The sequence below is a fragment of the Capra hircus genome, chromosome 27 (assembly GCF_001704415.2).
Source record: "Capra hircus breed San Clemente chromosome 27, ASM170441v1, whole genome shotgun sequence".
NCBI classification, from domain to species: Eukaryota; Metazoa; Chordata; class Mammalia; order Artiodactyla; family Bovidae; genus Capra; species Capra hircus.
The window spans coordinates 10,742,838-10,762,426 of record NC_030834.1 but is presented as its reverse complement, the minus strand read 5'-3'; the positions used below and the strand labels follow the sequence as shown (position 1 = coordinate 10,762,426).

At 37.4% G+C, this 19,589-nt stretch overlaps 2 protein-coding genes across 2 annotated transcripts in view; one reads left to right on the top strand and one right to left on the bottom strand.

The window, feature by feature from the left end:
• The window catches only part of LOC108634067 (disintegrin and metalloproteinase domain-containing protein 18-like), an 85,829-nt gene extending 84,773 nt beyond the window's left edge, over positions 1-1,056 (bottom strand). The window contains 2 exon segments of the mRNA XM_018041762.1: positions 414-496; positions 999-1,056. Coding sequence (XP_017897251.1) covers positions 414-496; positions 999-1,056 — 141 coding nt within the window.
• Positions 1,098-19,589, top strand: part of ADAM18 (ADAM metallopeptidase domain 18) — a 141,761-nt gene continuing 123,269 nt past the window's right edge. Inside the window, exon 1 of the mRNA XM_018041761.1 lies at positions 1,098-1,181. Within this exon, the coding sequence (XP_017897250.1) occupies positions 1,098-1,181 (84 nt within the window). The remainder of the gene's footprint in view (positions 1,182-19,589) is intronic.

Genomic DNA, 19,589 nt, shown 5'->3' with positions numbered 1-19,589 from the left:
AAATAACATTACTTTCATTTTTGCAAAGATACACATATGCACATATATGTTAAGTACAGGCATGAAGATATTATTTATATACTGTTATCTTAAAATCATGCTACAAGTTAAATATTTGTATGGCTTCATTTACATACAAGATATATTTAAATAGAAAATTTAGTAGATCATAGATTCCTTTTTGTGTGATACGAATTCAAGGCATCTCTTTTCTTTGTATCTGTATTTTAAAATTGTTCCATAAGGTTTACATTTACTTGAGAAATGAAAAGAAAGCACTTGTTCTCCTCAGACAAAAGGTCTCTTGAACACAATCTTGGTAGAATACAAAATGTCATGAAGGCATGCATCAGTTGGGGTCTTGCACTCCATTAAAAATAAAACTCTCTATTTTAAAGTGATTTGTTAATTACATGCGTTTCTGAAATACTGCCATCTTTGGTGTTTGTCTCAATCTTCCGTGGCACTGTAATTTGTAGACGTGCTGTTTCAGAGTCTGCAGTAAGGAAAACAAGAGTGAACATTCCCCAGGGCATGACCGCATCCTTTCTTACTTGTCCTCTCCTATCACATCACTTGTGGATATTCCAAACCCCAGTGGGCGTGTCTGCACTCATGTGCGCTCGTGCACACATATGCGCACGTGAGCACGCGCGCACACACACACACACACACCCCAAAATATCATACTGTGTAGGGTTTTAAGAAGAGGTCCACTGGACCCCATCCAGGATCCTCTCCCTACCTCCACCCCCACGCTGTCTCCCTAGAAAACCTGTGTCCCCGTCTGGGAGTGAGGGACAACTATCCCAGTCCTGCTCTGAGCCCTCCAACCAACGGGCCTGGCAGAACCCTGAAACTGGGCAGGACTCCAGCCAAATCCTGGCTCCCCCAGCCTGACCTGGGCTTCTGGGGCCAGGAGGGCAATGCCCTCCACCACCGCACCAAGGGACACTGTGATGATGGGGCCCCCTCCTCTCCAGCAGATCCTCACTTACGATGGCCGGCGGAGGCCAGCTGGCCCAACCCTGTGAGGAGTAGCAGGAGAGATAACATTGCCTGGCCGGCCTCGCCTCAGGGAAGGCGGTTGACTGGATATGGCTCGCGGGATTTGCCGAGAGAGGCGGGGATTGGGCACTCGGTCTCAGAGGGGCGTGGCTGGGCTGGGGCTGAGGGGGAAGGTTAGAAGGCGGAGAGAAGGGACGGGGCTGGAGAAGGGCGGGGCTGAGAAGGGCGGGGCTGGAGAAGGGCGGGGCTGGAGAAGGGCGGGGCTGGAGAAGGGGGAGGCTGGAGGGCAGAGAGGAGAGGCGGGTCTAGAGCTGCAAGGGGAGGTTTAGGGGGAGGGATGGGACAGCTTTCGGACGGTTGAGGCTAGAAGGCAGGCAAAGTGGGGTCTGAGGCAGAATTTATTTTGTCTCTGAGTTCCCTTGAACTCTTCTCGGACTTCATGGAGTATAGCCTGGTAAGCTCCTCCATCCATGGATTTCCCTGGCAAGAATACTGGAGCGGATTGCCATTTCCCTGTCCAGAGCATCTTATGGGACCCAGGGACAGAGCCCAGGTCTTCTGCATTGGCAGACGGATTCTTTACCACTGAATCAACTTTGAAGCCTATGATTGAAATAGATGGCTACAAAGCCGATAAGCAAAACATCCCTGGAATGTGAAACTGGCAAGGGTTACAATGTATTCTCAAAAAGAGTTGCATGGAAGAAGCACAAGCTGGAACCAAGATTGCTGGGAGAAATATCAATAACGTCAGATATACAGATGACACTACCCTTACGGCAGAAAGTGAAGAGGAACTAAAAAGCCTCTTGATGGAATTGAAAGAGGAGAGTTGAAAAGTTGGCTTACAGCTCAACATTCAGAAAACGAAGATCATGGCATCTGGTCCCATCACTTCATGGCAAATAGATGGGGAAACAGTGGAAACAGTGTCAGACTTTATTATTTGGGGTTCCAAAATCACTGCAGATGGTGACTGCAGCCATGAAATTAAAAGACACTTACTCCTTGGAAGAAAAGTTATGTCCAACCTAGATAGCATATTGAAACGCAGAGACATTACCTTGCCGACTAAGGTCCGTCTAGTCAAGGCTATGGTTTTTCCAGTAGTCATGTATGGATGTGAAAGTTGGACTGTGAAGAAGGCTGAGTGCCGAAGAATTGATGCTTTTGAACTGTGGTGTTGGAGAAGACTCTTGAGAGTCCCTTGGACTGCAAGGAGATCCAACCAGTCCATTCTGAAGATCAGCCCTGGGATTTCTTCGGAAGGAATGATGCTAAAGCTGAAACTCCAGTACTTTGGCCACCTCATGTGAAGAGTCGACTCATTGGAAAAGACTCTGATGCTGGGAGGGATTGGGGGCAGGAGGAAAAGGGGACAACAGAGGATGAGATGGCTGGATGGCATCGCTGACTCGATGGACGTGAGTCTGAGTGAACTCTGGGAGTTGGTGATGGACAGGGAGGCCTGGCATGCTGCTATTCATGGGGTTGCAAAGAGTCGGACACGACTGAGCAGCTGAACTGAACTGGGAGATAATATGTTGGGTTGAAGCTTCATTGCTTTCAGTATGGGCCAGGAAGTATTCAGACTAGAAAGTATTTATGGAATGAAATTCTGGATCCCCAGAATTTGAGCTCAACACATATGTTCTCAGATGACAATAGATACCAATACTATACATGGAGAATGCTAAAGATGCTACTAAAAAATTACTAGAACTCATCGATGAATTTGGTAGAGTCCCAGGATACAAAATTAATGCACAGAAATCTTTGCTTTTCTAAACACTAACAATAAAACAGAAATGAAGGAAACAATTCTATATACCACTGCATTAAAAAGAATAAAATACCTTGGGATAAACTACCTAAGGAGACAAACAGACCTGTACTCTGAAAACTATATGACACTGATGAAAGAAATTGAAGATGACACAGATGTTTGGAAAGAGATAGCATGTTCTTGTATTGGAAGAATCAGCATTGTTAAAAGGACTATACTACCCAAGACGATGTACAAATTCAATGCAATCCCTATCATATTACCAATGGCATTTTTCACATATCTGTAATAAATTTCTTTTAATTTGTATGGACACACGAAGGACCCCTAAATAGCCAAAGCAATCTTGAGAAAGAAAAGTATATTTAGAAGATCGGAGTCCTTGAGTTCAGACTATACAAAGCTACAGTAATGAAAACAGTATGGTACTGGCACAAAAACAGAAACACAGGTCAATGGAACAAGATTGACAGCCAAGAGATAAACCGTGCACACCGGAGATGAACAAATCTATGACAAAGGAGATGAGAATGTACAACGGAGAAAAGACAGCCTTTTCAAGATATGGAAGCAACCGAAAGGCCCACTGACAGATGAATGGATAAAGAAGTGATATATGTATACAATGGAATATCACTCAGCCATAGACTAGAATAAAATAATGCTTTTTACAGCAACAGAGGTGTAACTAGAGATTATCATAGTAAGTGAAGTAAGTCAGACAAAGACAAATATATAATACCACTTATGTGTGGATCCTAAAGGAAATGATACAAGTGAATTAACATACAAAACAGAAATAGACCCACAAACATAAACAGCAAAGTTATGGTTACCAAAGGGAAAAAGTGAGTAGGAGTTTGGGACTAACATACACAGACTAGTGTATATAAAACAGATAACCAACAAGGACCTACAGTATAGTCCATGAAACTATACTCACTGTTTTGTAACAACATATAAGGTAAAACAATCTGAAATATATATACATATATATAATTTGCATATGAATATATGTTTAACTTAATTACGCTGCTGTACACCTGAATCTAACAATATATCTCAGTTCAGTTCAGTCACTCAGTCGTGTCCAACTCTTTGCGACCCCATGAAATGCAGCACACCAGGCCTTCCTGTCCATCACCAACTCCCAGAGTTCACTGAAACTCATGTCCATAGAGTCGGTGATATCATCCAGCCATCTCATCCTCTGTCGTCCCCTTCTCCTCCTGCCTCCAATCCCTCCCAGCATCAGAGTCTTTTCCAATGAGTCAGCTCTTCACACGAAGTGGCCAAAGTACTGGGATTTCAGCTTTAGCATCAGTCCTTCCAAAGAACACCCAGGACTGATCTCCTTTAGAATTGACTGGTTGGATCTCCTTGCAGTCCAGGGGACTCTCAAGAGTCTTCTCCAACACCACAGTTCGAAAGCATCAATTCTTCGGTGCTCAGCCTTCTTCATAGTCCAACTCTCACATCCATACACGACTACTGGAAAAACCATAGCCTTGACTAGACGGACCTTTGTTGGCAACGTAATGTCTCTGCTTTTCAAGATGTTATCTAGGTTGGTCATAACTTTCCTTCCAAGGAGTAAGCGTCTTTTAATTTCATGGATGCAATCACCATCTGCAGTTATTTTGGGGCCCAAAAAATAATGTCTGACACTGTTTCCACTGTTTTCCCATCTATTTGCCATGAAGTGATGGGACCAGATGCCATGATCTTTGTTTTCTGAATGTTGAGCTTTAAGCCAACTTTTTAACTCTCCTCTTTCACTTTCATCAAGAGGCTTTTTAGTTCCTCTTCACTTTCTGCCATAAGGGTGGTGTCATCTGCATATCTGAGGTCATTGATATTTCTCGTGGCAATCTTGATTCCAGCTTGTGTTTCTTCCAGCCCAGCGTTTCTCACAATGTATTCTGCATATAAGATAAATAAGCAGGATGACAATATACAGGCTTGATGTACTCCTTTTCCTGTTTGGAACCAGTCTGTTGACTGTGTGGATCACAATAAACTGTGGAAAATTCTGAAAGAGATGGGAATACCAGACCACCTGACCTGCCTCTTGAGAAACCTGTATGCAGGTCAGGAAGCAACAGTTACAACACTATGTATCAACTATACTTCAATTAAAAAAAAAAAAGAAAAGAAAAAAAAGAAAGGATTGGCTTCCCAAGGGAGGAGGGCAACCACATGGCAGCCTCAAATTCTTAGCTGATTTAAGGTCTGTGTATTTTTGAGCCAACTACATGAACTTTTGGAAATGTTAGCAGATCAATTACCAAGCAAACGGTGATAAAAAGACCTAATCTTTGTCTCCTTTAATGTGCAATCTTTGCTCACCAACTCCTTTGCTCTGGAGCAACTTTTTGGAGTTGGCAGAAACTTTGTCAGGTCTTCATTATGATCCCAACCTTCTGTTATTCAATGCTACTTCCTTCTTCATTTCACACATTTTGCTACCTAAAATCATTTAGACACTCTGGCTCTTCCTCAGCTTCTTCTTCTTGGAGAATACAATAGAGATGTTCACAATTGACTCATTACTGCCAACACAGTAATCTCTTTCTCTGTTCTTATTCAACCTGATCTCTGAGTAGTATTAAAATTGCTGACTAATAGTCCACTCTGAATTTCTATTTTGATCAGTATAACTATATAATCTTCTACTTACCTTATACTTCAGTTTTATTTTCTATTTGAATTATTTTCTCCTAATCCCCAGATAATTTGTGTCACGTTCAATTCTATTTTGAATCACCTTTTTCCTCATATGCATCTCTTAGTTGATCTTATTCACTATTTTTCCTTGGAATTTCCTTTTTTTATGTCTTCATAAATCTATATATTTCACCTCAAACTCTGGGGCACCAGACTCTTATTTCTAACTACCCATTCAGTACATATACCTGCTATTCCACAACCACCTCCAGGTAAACATATATTTAAAATGAACTCATTAGCTCCCATTCCCTTTTCAAATCTGCTTCTCCTAATATTGGTACCCCTCTCATCACAGTGGCTTAACCAACGTAACAATTTCATCAACTTCCATGTTAATCTTCATATTGAATTATTCAACAAACCTACCTTCTTCCTAAATACATGAGATATCTTTAATTATTTAGTTTATCTTTCCACCCTCTAATCCTGAGTATGTAGATAATTTTTTTTTTCTCAACCTATGTAAAATTCCCCTTAATGAATTTATTGCTTCCAGGTCTTCTTATTTCAATACCACCACAACCAGGCTATTACAAGAAATCATTCTAACAGAAAAATTCATTATTTTTTGCTAAATTTTGTTGATGATTTTAAATTAAGCATAAAGTTGTAAACCATATAAGTCACTCTATGGCTGAGATCTCAGATTCACATCCACTTTTAAACTTCAATTGACATCTATAAAGAAAACAAAATTATCTTTACAGAATGCCTGGAGAATTTGGAACATCCCACTAAGGAAGAATTTTTCCTTTCTATCCAAGACGTCTCTTGTCCATATCCACTTTTCTGTGGGAGAGAGGGATGGTGTCATAAACATTTTAATATTGACCTAGTTTCAGATTTTCAATATGCATATAAAATAATTGTTGAATTAAATACAAATGATCTGGATGTCCATAGCCATGTTCACTAAAAGTGAAAAGTGAAAGAAAGTTAAGTAGCTCAGTCGTGTCCAACTCTTTGCGATCCCATGGACTATAGCCTACCAGGCTCCTCTGTCCATGGGATTTTCCAGGAAATAGTACTGGGGTGGATTGCCTTTTCAGATCTTCCCAACCCAACAATTGAACTCAGGTCTCCCGCATTGTAGACAGACGCTTTACCATCTGAGCCACCAGGGAAGTCCATCATGTTCGAGGGATGTTGTGGGGAGGGAGGTGGGAGGGGGGTTCATATTTGGGATCGCATGTACACCCGTGGTGGATTCATGTCAATGTATGGCAAAACCAATACAGTATTGTAAAGTAAAATAAAGTAAAAATAAAAATTAAAAAAACAAACAAAAAAAATAAAATTTATTAGGTGGACCAGAACAAGAAAAAAAAAAAAATGAGCAGTTAATATCAATCACATGAATACAGGAAGGCATTTAAATAACAAATATAATTTCACCACTAAGTTATTTGACTGACAACACAGATTTTTAGTTATACCAAGAACAACATTTTCATGTGTATCTTGCTTTCAACAACTTAAAAAATTTGACCAGGTTATGGACAATCAGGAAGTCACTATACCTTAAAAGCAGCATAATCAATCTTAACATATTAAATACCAGTAATTTTCATAGTTGCTGCTGCTGCTGCTGCTGCTGCTGCTGCTGTTGCTGCTGCTGCTGCTGTTGCTAAGTCACTTCAGTCGTGTCCAACTCTCTGCGACCCCACAGACGGCAGCCCCCCAGACTCCCTAGTCCCTGGGATTCTCCAGGCCAGAACACTGGAGTGGGTTGCCATTTCCTTCTCCAATGCATGAAAGTGAAAAGTGAAAGGGAAGTGATTCAGTCGTGTCCGACTCTTTGCAACCCCATGGACTGCAGCCTACCAGGCTCCTCCATCCATGGGATTTTCCAGGCAAGAGTACTGGAGTGGGGTGCCATCGCCTTCTCTGAAAGTTGATATATAGGGAACCAAAATTAAAAACAATGCATTGGACTACAAAGTTAGAAAATTGAAATATGCCAATGGAAAAAGTGAGTCCAGAAATAAACTCTCATATATGTTGTCTAATGATTTTCAATTAGGATGCATGACTACTCAAGGGAAGGAAGGACAGTTTTTTTTTTAGCAAATTATATTGAGACAACTGGATGTCAACAGGCAAAAGAACAAAGATGGACTCTTACTTATACCATATGAAGATTAACTCCAAATGAATCAAATATTTATACATCAAGCACTAAAACTATACAATTCTTAGAGGAAAACAAGGCGGCAGTATTCATAACACTTGATTTTGGAATGGTTTCTTGAATATAACACTGAAATCCTAGGCAACAGAAGAAAAAGTAGATAAGTTTGAATTTATCATAATTAAAAACTATTGTGCATCAAAGGACACTATCAGTAAAGTAAAAAGCTAAGCCACAAAATAAAGGAAAATGTTAACAAATCATATATCTGATGAAGAATTTGTATGTAGAACATTTAAAATACTCCTACAGCTCAGGTACAAAGAAACACATAATCCAATTTAAAAATGGCAAAAGACTTGAATGGACATTTCTTCGAAAAAGATACATCAATGGTCAATAAACACGTGAATGTTGCTCAACATTACTCTTAGGCTATTGCAGGTTGAAACTCCAACTAGATACCAATTCACATCTATTGGGATGCCTATTATTGAAAAAACTCAGAAAATATCAAGCATTAATGAGAATATAGAAAAATTGGAATACCTGTGCATTGCAGGTGGAAATGTACAAGTGCTACAGTCCATGTGGAAAACTGTATGGTGATTCCTCAAAAATATATAATACTATATTATCCTCAAATTCCACATCTAGGTATATACCCCAGAGCATTGATAGCACTGACTCAAAGAAATGTTTATACACTCATGGTCTTAGCAGAATTATTCACAAATAGCCGAAAGCTGAGAACACTGGAGTGTCCATCAACAGTATGAACATACAATGATATATACATACAATGGAAAATTATGTAGCTTTAAAAAAGAATTGAAATTCTGACAAACAGTACAATAGGCATGAAACTTGAAAACCTTATACTAAATAAAATGAGCCAGTCACATGGGACAAGTATTGGATGATTCTGCTTTTATGAGGTACCTGCAGATACCAACTCATAGGGACCCAGTAGAAAGGTAGGGACTGGAGGGAGAGGGGATGATAAGTCACTGTTTAAAGGATAGTTTCTTTTGGAGAGGATGCTCAGCTGGTAAAGAATCTGCCTGCAATGTGGGAGACCTGGGTTCGATCCCTGGGTTGGGAAGACCCCTGGAGAAGGGAAATGCTACTCACTCCAGTATTCTGGCCTAGAGAATTCCATGGACTATACAGTCCTTGGGGTCACAAAGATTCGGACATGACTGAGCAACTTTCAGAAAAGTTCTAAAGTTTGATAATGATAATATAATAGCTGCACAAAGATGTGAATGTACTTAATGCCACCAACTTTATACACACAAAAAAATGTTAAAGTAATCAGTTTTATGTGTTGATTATTTTATGACAATAAAGCATAATTGTCAGGCAAATTTTCCATTTTATTACACCACAAAAATAATACAATATTTAAACATAATTTGATGAAAAGAAGTGTAAGTTATACACTGAATGCTAAAACTGCATTATTAAACGAGTGATCTACATAAATGTAAAGACATCTCCAACAAGTGTATTCAAAGATTCAATACTGTTAAAACAGAAATACTCTCCAAATTGATCTGCAAATTCAACACAATCCTTAACAAATCCAAACTGCCTCTTTTGCAGAAACTGACAAGCTAATCTTAAAAGTCTTACAGAAATTACGGCAACACAGAACAGTAAAATCAATCTTGGAGCCATAATTTTCAAGAAAACTTGAAACTGAAAAAAATAAAACACAATTCCAAAACATGTTACAACACTAAAATAATCAAGGCAGTGTAATACTGTCCCAGGAATAAGGATAGACATTTAGTTCAGTGGAATAGAAGAGAGAGTGCTAAACAAAGCTACACGCTTAGCCATTGGTTTTTGACAAAGATATTGAAACTCATCAAAGCAAAAAGATGATCTTTTTAAAACAATAGTGCTGGAGCAAATATATATCCACGTTAGAATGAAGCTAAATGACTGCATAATAATATTCACAAAAATTAACTGAAAATGAACCATAGATCTAAATGTAGAGCTAAAATGAGGATTTTAGCAGACTGATTGAATTCCATCAAAATTAAGAACTTTTGTGCTGCAAATGAAGCAACCAAGAAAGTGAAGAACAAACTAAAGAGCAGGAGAAAATGTTTGTAAATATTCTATCTTGTATGGAACTTGTATCCAGAATCTATAAAGAACATTTATAAGCCCACAATAAAAAGACAAATAACCCAATTCAAAATGGGAAGGGATTTAAATAAGCTCATCTCCACAGAAGATAGACTGATGGACAAAAAGCCCACGATACGATGTTCAACGTCTTAGGAAAATGCAAATCAAAACCCCGATGAGGTAGTACTTCACATTCATTGGGATGACTGCTATAATAAAAAACACAGTGAGGATATGAAGCACCTGGGATCTTCTTGGTGTTCTTTATACCAGCACTACTCAAATTCTAGTATCTCTTTTTCCACTCTTACTCCAGTAGGAACTGCTGTCTAATTAGCTTCACGTTGTCTCATACTATACGCATACATCTATATGTTTCTTATTCTTCTGCCAAGGACACCTAGGACGACTCCCTTCACACTTTTAGAACCCTTAATCTACAGAGCAACTCTCTGTTTAGTGCTCCACCCTTTATGTCCTGCAATTCTGCTGTGAATTCTGTCCTCCATGAGAATGCTGTACTTTGCCTAGGATTCCAATTCTCTGTGCTGATATCAGCAAGTTATCCATAGGTAGCACTCTATTTCCATGAAATCAACATCATGTTTCCTTTCCTTCAGATATTATATTTCTGTATTTCCCATTGACCTTCAGAAACCATTTCCCTCATATTTTTGTCCTGTTTTATATTTTTATTATTTGACACAATTAATGGAAAAATTTTACCATGCCCCAGAGTGGAAACTCCCTATCTCTCTTCCATAGAATAATGGATGTCTCCCAATTCATCTAATAATAATTTCTTTAATCAGTCTTTGAAGTAAGTAAGCACAGGGGAAGGAAGCTCCACTTGTAATGCGATGATTTTTTAATATAAATTTATTTATTTTAATTGGAGGTTAATTATTTTACAATATTGTATTGGTTTTGCCATACATCAACATGAATCTGCCACAGGTATACACGTGTTCTCCTGAACCCCCCTCCCTCCTCCCTCCCCATACCATCCCTCTGGGTCGTCGCAGTGCACCAGCCCCAAGCATCCAGTATCATGCATCAAAACTGGACTGGCGATTCGTTTCATATATGATATTATACATGTTTCAATGCCATTCCCTCAAATCATCCCACCCTCTCCTTCTTCCAGGAGTCCAAAAGACTGTTCTATACATCTGTGTCAAAGGGCAGTTGAACTTTTCTGATGGATGAGGCCAAGAAAGGAGAGCTTTAAAGTGTTGAGTTCTATTGCAGTGTGAGATTGCTTCATGTTCGATTACTTCCAATACTTTTGCATATATGTTAACTTATTTATTAGAAAACACAAAACTTCCTAAACCACTATCTTTTGGGTAAATTACTTCTAATCGACATATAATTGGACTGTGTATATGTTTCAACATAACCAATTCTTCTGTCTTTTGGAGGGGGCATTAAATTTGCTTACACATAATATCATCATAATTGCTATGGTGGTAATTCTGCTTGCTTAATATAAGCTCTTTGTATTTTAATTGTCTGATTTATTGGTTTTGCTTAATTGCACCATTTCCATAGATTTAGCTTTCTAGTTTTATGTAATGTTTAGAACGCCAAGAGGAATATCTTTTTTTCTAATTTAAATAATATCACTTTATACATCTGTTATGTAAATTTAACCTAATGTGCTATTACTGTTTTATTTTAAATTGGCCTTGAGAGGATTCTTCAATATCCACAAATCAATCAATGTAATACACCACATTAACAAATTGAAAAATAAAAGCCGTATGATTATCTCAATAGATGCAGCGAAAGCCTGTGACAAAATTCAACATCCATTTATGATAAAAACTCTCCAGAAAGCAGGAATAGAAGGAACATACCTCAACATAATAAAAGTTATATATGACAAACCCACAGCAAACATTATCCTCAATGGTGAAAAACTGAAAGCATTTCCCCTAAAGTCAGGAACAAGACAAGGGTGCCCACTTTCACCGCTACTATTCAACATAGTTCTGGAAGTTTTGGCCACAGCAATCAGAGCAGAAAAAGAAATAAAAGGAACCCAAACTGGAAAAGAAGAAATAAAACTCTCACCGTTTGCAGATAACAAGATCCTCTACATGGAAAACCCTAAAGACTCCACCAGAAACTTACTAATCAATGAATATAATAAAGTTGTAGGATATAAAATCAACACACAGAAATCCCTGGTATTCCTATACACTAATGAGAAAATAGAAAGAGAAATAATTCCATTCACCATTGCAATGAAAAGAATAATACTTAAGAATATATCTACCTAAAGAAACAAAAGACCTATATATAGAAAACTATAAAACACTGGTGAAAGAAACCAAAGAGGACACTAATAGATGGAGGAATATACCGTGTTCATGATCGGAAGAATCAATATAGTGAAAATGAGTATACTACCCAAAGTAATCTATAGATTCAGTGCAATCCCTATCAAGCTACCAATGGTATTTTTCACAGAGCTAGAACAAATAATTTCACAATTTGTATGGAAATACAAAAAACTTTGAATATCCAAAGCAATCTTGAGAAAGAAGAATGGAACTGGAGGAATCAACCTGCCTGACTTCAGGCTCTACTACAAAGCCACAGTCATCAAGACAGTATGGTACTGGCAAAAAGACAGAAATATAGATCAATAGAACAAAATAGAAAGCCCAGTGATAAATCCATGCACCTATGGACACCTTATCTTTGACAAAAGAGGCAAGAATATACAATGGAGAAAAGACAATCTCTTTAACAAGTGGTGATGGAAAAACTGGTCAACCACTTGTAAAAGAATGAAACTAGAACACTTTCTAACACCATACACAAAAATAAACTCAAAATAGATTAAAGATCTAAACGTAAGACCAGAAACTATAAACTCCTAGAGAATATAGGCAAAACACTCTCCAACATAAATCACAGCAGGATCTTCTATGATCCACCTCCAAGAATCCTGGAAATAAAAGCAAAAATAAACAAATGGGACCTAATTAAAATTAAAAGCTTCTGCATAACAAAGGAAACTATAGGTGAAAAAACAGCTTTCAGAATGGGAGAAAATAATAGCAAATGAAGCAACTGACAAAGAATGAATTTCAAAAATATACAAGCAACTCCTGCAGCTCAATTCCAGAAAAATAAACGACCCAATCAAAAAATGGGCCAAAGAACTAAACAGACATTTTTTCCAAAGAAGACATAGAGATGGCTAACAAACACATGAAAAGATGCTCAACGTCACTCATTATCAGATAAATGCAAATCAAAACCACAATGAGGTACCATTTCACACCAGTCAGAATGGCTGCTATCCAAAAGTCTACAAGCAATAAATGCTGGAGAGGGTGTAGAGAAAAGGGAACCCTCTTGCACTGTTGGTGGGAATGCAAACTAGTACAGCCACTATGGAGAACAGTGTGGAGATTCCTTAAAAAACTGGAAACAGAACTGCCTGATGACCCAGCAATCCCTCTGCTGGGCATACACACTGAGGAAACCAGAATTGAAAGAGACACATGTACCCCAATGTTCATCGCAGCGCTGTTTATAATAGCCAGGGCATGGAAGCAACCTAGATGTCCATCAGCAGATGAATGGCTAAGAAAGCTGTGGTATATATACACAATGGAGTATTACTCAGCCATTAAAAAGAATACATTTGAATCAGTTCTAATGAGGTGGATGAAACTGGAGCCTATTATACAGAGTGAAGTAAGCCAGAAAGAAAAACACCAGTGCAGTATACTAATGCATATATATGGAATTTAGAAAGATGGTAACGAAATCCTGTATGCAAGACAGCAAAAGAGACACAGATGTATAGAACGCTCTTTTGGACTCTGTGGGAGAGGGAGAGGGTGGGATGATTTGGGAAAATGGCATTGATACATGTATAATGTCATATGTGAAATGAATTGCCAGACCAGGTTCGATGCATGATACAGGATGCTCGGGGCTGGTGCACTGGGATGACCCAGAGGGATGGTACTGGGATGGAGAAGGGAGGAGGGTTCAGGATGGGGAACACGTGTATAGCCGTGGTGGATTCATGTTGATGTATGGCAAAACAAATACAGTATTGCAAAGTAATTAACCTCCAATTAAAATAAATTTATATTAAAAATAAATTGACCTTGATATAGCAATAATTTTTGCTAAATAATTTTTTTAAAATTCTTTATTTTGCTTTTTTAATTGTAGAAACCTGTTAGATGATAATATCAATCTAATCTATTCTAAGTGGCAGTTCATAGAAGCGGATGCGATAGATGAGAGTGTAGCATATAAGCATTAAATATATGGATAAACATTGAAAATAATATATATATATATATATATACATATACATACATAGACTTCCCTGTTGGCTCAGATGGTAAAGCATCTGTCTACAATGCAGGAGACCCAGGTTCGATCCCTATGTTAGGAAGATCCCCTGGAGAAGGAAATGGCAATCCACTCCAGGACTATTGCCTGGAAAATCCCATGGACAGAGGAGCTTGGTAGGCTACAGTCTGTGGGGTCACAATGAGTCAGACACGGCTGAGCGACTTCACTATACATACATATTTATATATGTATTTGACAGAAATACATAACGCACTTTGGGGCATAGTCACAGAATTTTGGGAATTTTTTGAATAAATTTAAATTTATTCATTCTATGATTATATTATTTGTATCCCAAATTTTTACGATTTGAATTATGAAAATGCTTTGAATATCATAGTTGAAAGAGTTAAAATGTACTGTTATGTTTTGGTTAAAAGTGCAGACTTCTTGATAAAACAACATGATACTTCTTGAAATAATGGTCTTGTGATCAGTTCCTATGTCTTCCTACCTTTCCTCATTATTGGTGCCATTATTGCTTTTAAGAGGAATAAATCAAAGATATTTCTGAACAGAGAGGATACAGTAAGTAAACTCAATATTTTATATTTAATAAATGAAGATGCTCTATGGAAAAATTAAAATATTATTCAGAATATTATGATTGGGGACTCTTAGATGGATTGAGTTAACCTTTAGATATCTACCAAATGTTTAGAAATGTACCAGATTTTTTTCCGATTTCAGGCAAATAGGTATCCTTTATGTCTATATAGATCTAAGAGCAACGGAAGTTACACAGTAAACCCTCAGTACCTTTCAAATAGAAAGTCAAGTTGGCTGTAATTACTCTAGAAAGTTCTGTCTACTTCCTAAGCAATGCTATTATCTTGTGGTGACATTCAGTTTTGACAAGATTAGCAGAGACCAGGAAGCACAGAATATGGGGCTAGTGATGATGAATAGATACAGGGCAGCTTCTCCATGGCTCAGCAGATAAGGACTCCACCTGCAATAGAGGAGGCACAGGAAACACTGGTTCGATCCCTGGGTTGGGAAGATTCCCAGGGGAGGAAACAGCAACCCACTCCAGTATTCATATCTGGAGAGTTCCATGGGCAGAGGAGCCTGTCCAAAAGGTCACAGAGAGTTGAACTTGACTGAACGACTAAGCAAGAACACAAACATAGAATATGGAGCCAGTGAAGATGAATAGAGACAAGGCAGCATAGAATACAGGACAGATGAGAAAATATAAGATGGTTACAATGAGGGAGAGCACACGTGTATGTTACACAAAATTAATATTGCTCATGTGTCTCTAAAATTAGAATTAAGGCACTTATTCAGCTTTTCCTTCTTTTGTGTGTGTGTAGATAAGAGCCTATTTAGGTCTTTTTTAAAATTTTTAAATGAGATATAAGTTTCTTATACCTGGCAACCACCAATCTCATCTCTGTATCCATGAGGGTTGTGTTTTACTTTTTATCTTTACATTCCACATATAGGTGTATCATACTTCTGTCTATCTGATTTATTTCACTGTCATATGCTTTTTTCTTCACTGTAATACCAATAAAAGCCACAATTTGCTCAGTGAATATTAGCAAGTTGAGAATGCAGTGTTAAGGGTAAAGAAGTGGGTCTCATTTCTTCATTGTAAAGGAAATAATTCCTATTCCTCATTTGTTTATCAGAGATAATAATATACAATTTCTATCAACATTACATTTCAACTTAGTTTTATGAACAGGTTAGCAGCAACCAGTAAATTCAGGGTAGTATTCTGCATGATTCATATGGACATTTACATAATCATTCAATTGTTACAAGCTGACTTAATTGAATTATATCTAACATAAGTCTTCCTGGGCTCTTACTTAAGACACCTTAGAAAAATCTGAATAGTGCTCACAACAGCCTAAATTTTAGAGCATCAGTGAGTGGTTTCAGGTCTTCAAGGGCAAGAAATGATGTAGAGCTGAAACCAAAATGGCAGTAAGGAACTCTATAGTTATGAACTCAGTCATTCTCTCTATCACCCAAAGGCTTTATGATTGATATCATCTCTTCTTTTCTATAGTGGTTCAGATGGTAGAGAGCCTACCTGTGATGCAGGAGACCCAGGTTCAATCCTTGGATCAGGAAGATCCCCTGGAGAAGGGAATGGAGACCTACACCAGTATTCTTACCTGGAGAATGCCATGGATAGAAGAGCTTTATGGGCTATAGTCCATGGGTTCACAAAGAGTCGGACACGACTAAGCTACTAATACACTTTATTTTTATTTATTTATTTATTTATTTTTAAATTTTAAAATCTTTAATTCTTACATGCGTTCCCAAACATGAACCCCCCTCCCACCTCCCTCCCCACAACATCTCTCTGGGTCATCCCCATGCACCAGCCCCAAGCAAGCTGCACCCTACGTCAGACATGGACTGGCGATTCAATTCTTACATGACAGTATACATGTTAGAATTCCTATTCTCCCAAATCATCCCACCCTCTCCCTCTCCCTCTGAGTCCAAAAGTCCGTTATACACATCTGTGTCTTTTTTCCTGTCTTGCATACAGGGTCGTCATTGCCATCTTCCTAAATTCCATATATATGTGTTAGTATACTGTATTGGTGTTTTTCTTTCTGGCTTACTTCACTCTGTATAATTGGCTCCAGTTTCATCCATCTCATCAGAACTGATTCAAATGAGTCAACCAGAATTGAAAGAGACACATGTACCCCAATGTTCATCGCAGCACTGTTTATAATAGCCAGGACATGGAAACAACCTAGATGTCCATCAGCAGATGAATGGATAAGAAAGCTGTGGTACATATACACAATGGAGTATTACTAATACACTTTATATACACTTTTATACTTCTTCTCTATGACTACCCTGTCCAAAATAACTAATTGGGTTACACATGCCCAGAGCACCTCTCTCAACCCTTCCTAGTTTCATTTTCAAATAAAAACCTCCATTTCTCAAAACCAGTGCCTATTAGTTCATTTTATCAAGTGCATGCATGCTCAGTTGCATCTAAATCTTTGTGGCTGTTTGGACTGTAGCCCACCAGGCTCCTCTGTCCATGGGATTTCCCAGGCAAGAATACTGGAGTAGGTTTCCATTTCCTCCTCCAGGGGATCTTCTGACCCAGAGATGGCATCTCAGTCTCCTGCATTGCAGGCCAATTCTTTACCTGCTGAACCATTAAAGAGCTCCCATTTTATCAAGAGACAGAAGTAAATAGCTGTGCTAGTGTCTCTAGTTTCAGCCAGTGTTCTCTCAGGATTTATAATCACAAGCTAGGTGTTCAAGCCTGATTTAATCATGTAGCCAAAGAATTTAGGAGAAACTTTTATACCATGACATTCTCTTTCAACAGGAACTGAGTGTGTATTGGAGTCAAAGGAAAAAATGGAGATTGTGTAAATACCAAAATTTGTAATTAAGCATAAATGAAAGAGAGGCCTCATTAAAGACCTCATTAACAGAATTGAACTAATAACTATTTACATATTTATTTTATAGAAGTAATATAATTGAAGCTATGATAACTTAAGAATTCACATGTAAATTATCTGCTTAACTTTGGAGAAGCATTATCATAGATAATTGATAAATGGTAAAAATATAGATAGATAAATGATAAATGATAGATAAATGATAAATGACAGATAAATGATTAAAATATGATTTATCATAGACAAATGATATGATTTATCATTTAAATCACAGATAAATCTATCATTTAATATAGATAAATGAAAAATATCATCATCATAGATTTTTATCCTATTTTCCAAACAGACAAAATATAGAAAAGTAATAGATAGATTTTAAGTTTGAAATTTGAAAAATACTTAACATATGTAAAAGTTAGGCTAACATTAGGAAAAAGCCAAACAGTAGAATATGTGATCCCTGAATGGAATATAGGAAGCAAAGCGGATATTGTTACTTATTAATTGAATAATCAGTACAAATCTAGCTCTTTGGGGTTTTGTAACTTTAAGATTACAGTATTTCCTAATCTTAGAAATAATTCTGTTTCTTTCATATAGTTCTTTCTCAGAAGTCAGCAGTAGTAACAGCACCCAGTCAAGTTAAAGGTAAAGTAAAAGAATCAGGTTATTGACAATATGATATAATTCATTAAATACTTAAAAAATACTTTTAACATTACCTCAGTTAATCATTTCCAGATTTCATCATTTTGATTTTTATTTGTTACTCTCACATACTAAGTCAGAAATCAAAACAAAGTATTTGATTTAATTTTATTTTATATTTATCTGGAAAGATTTAATGTTACTCTCATTAGCCACAGTTTTATTAACAAACATTTTTGTAAAAAGAAATGACTTTAAAGAGATTTTAAATGTGTTCTTAAAATATTTGTGAGCAATCATGCATTTGATCGGTAGATTTAAGATTCTAACTGAGAGGTTTATGCAAATTTTCTCCCAACACTTGTATTATTACTCACTAACTCCCTGGAGAGTTAGGAGACCTAATAGTTCTCCTTATTTTAGATATTAGGAAACAGACAAAGAGAGTAAATTATTCCCCACATGTATAGAATGTTAAGGAGTTTTTGAGTTCAAGTTTAAGATAATCGGACTCCAGGGTTGAAACCTTTAAAAATTCCACAATTTTCCCACATATTTTCTGATATAAGACTGGGGAATGGAATTTACATTTATTGAGGATCTAGTAGAGGCCAGGCAAATGTCAAGTGCACTCACCCTGTAGGGCAGAAAAACCATTCTTTATTATAAGATGGGATACCAAAGGCTTCTGTATATGTTGTTCAAATTTCTAACTCAAATGTGTAAAGAAATCATGATATTTCACATAATAGACTTATCACTGGGAGTATAGGGAAAAAAATGAGAAACTCATCTAAGAATGAGATTGTGAGTTCATCTCTCTACTTATCTGCCATATATAACTGTGATGGAGAGTGAAATCAATGGATGTCTATTTCCTTTTCTCCAGTGAAGAACACGTTTATAACTCGCTTCCTCAATGTAAAGTAGTCTTATTTATGCCTAGAGCAATCTCCACCTCTTCTCAGATCATGTTATTAAAAGCCCACATCTTAGGTGAAGATTTTGGCCCTTGGCTTTTTCTCATGTCCTACAATCATAGTTTTGTCATCATGCTGGGTGCCTTCACCTGCACTCCTCACCTCCACACAACTTCAGTCATTTTCTCCTAGAGTGATACACTGAGCTTTCCATCTCCCTGTTTTGTTTTGTTTTGTTTTGTTTTTTTCCCAGCTCTAAGTCATAACTTCAATATCATAGCTTTCATTTACATTTTTTTTTCCATTTTTCACAGTCATTTCCCACCAGCATTACTTTAGGGTTATATTAAGAACTTGCCTCCAGAATTTGACGCATTCATTCATAAACATATTTTATAAGTTGATTG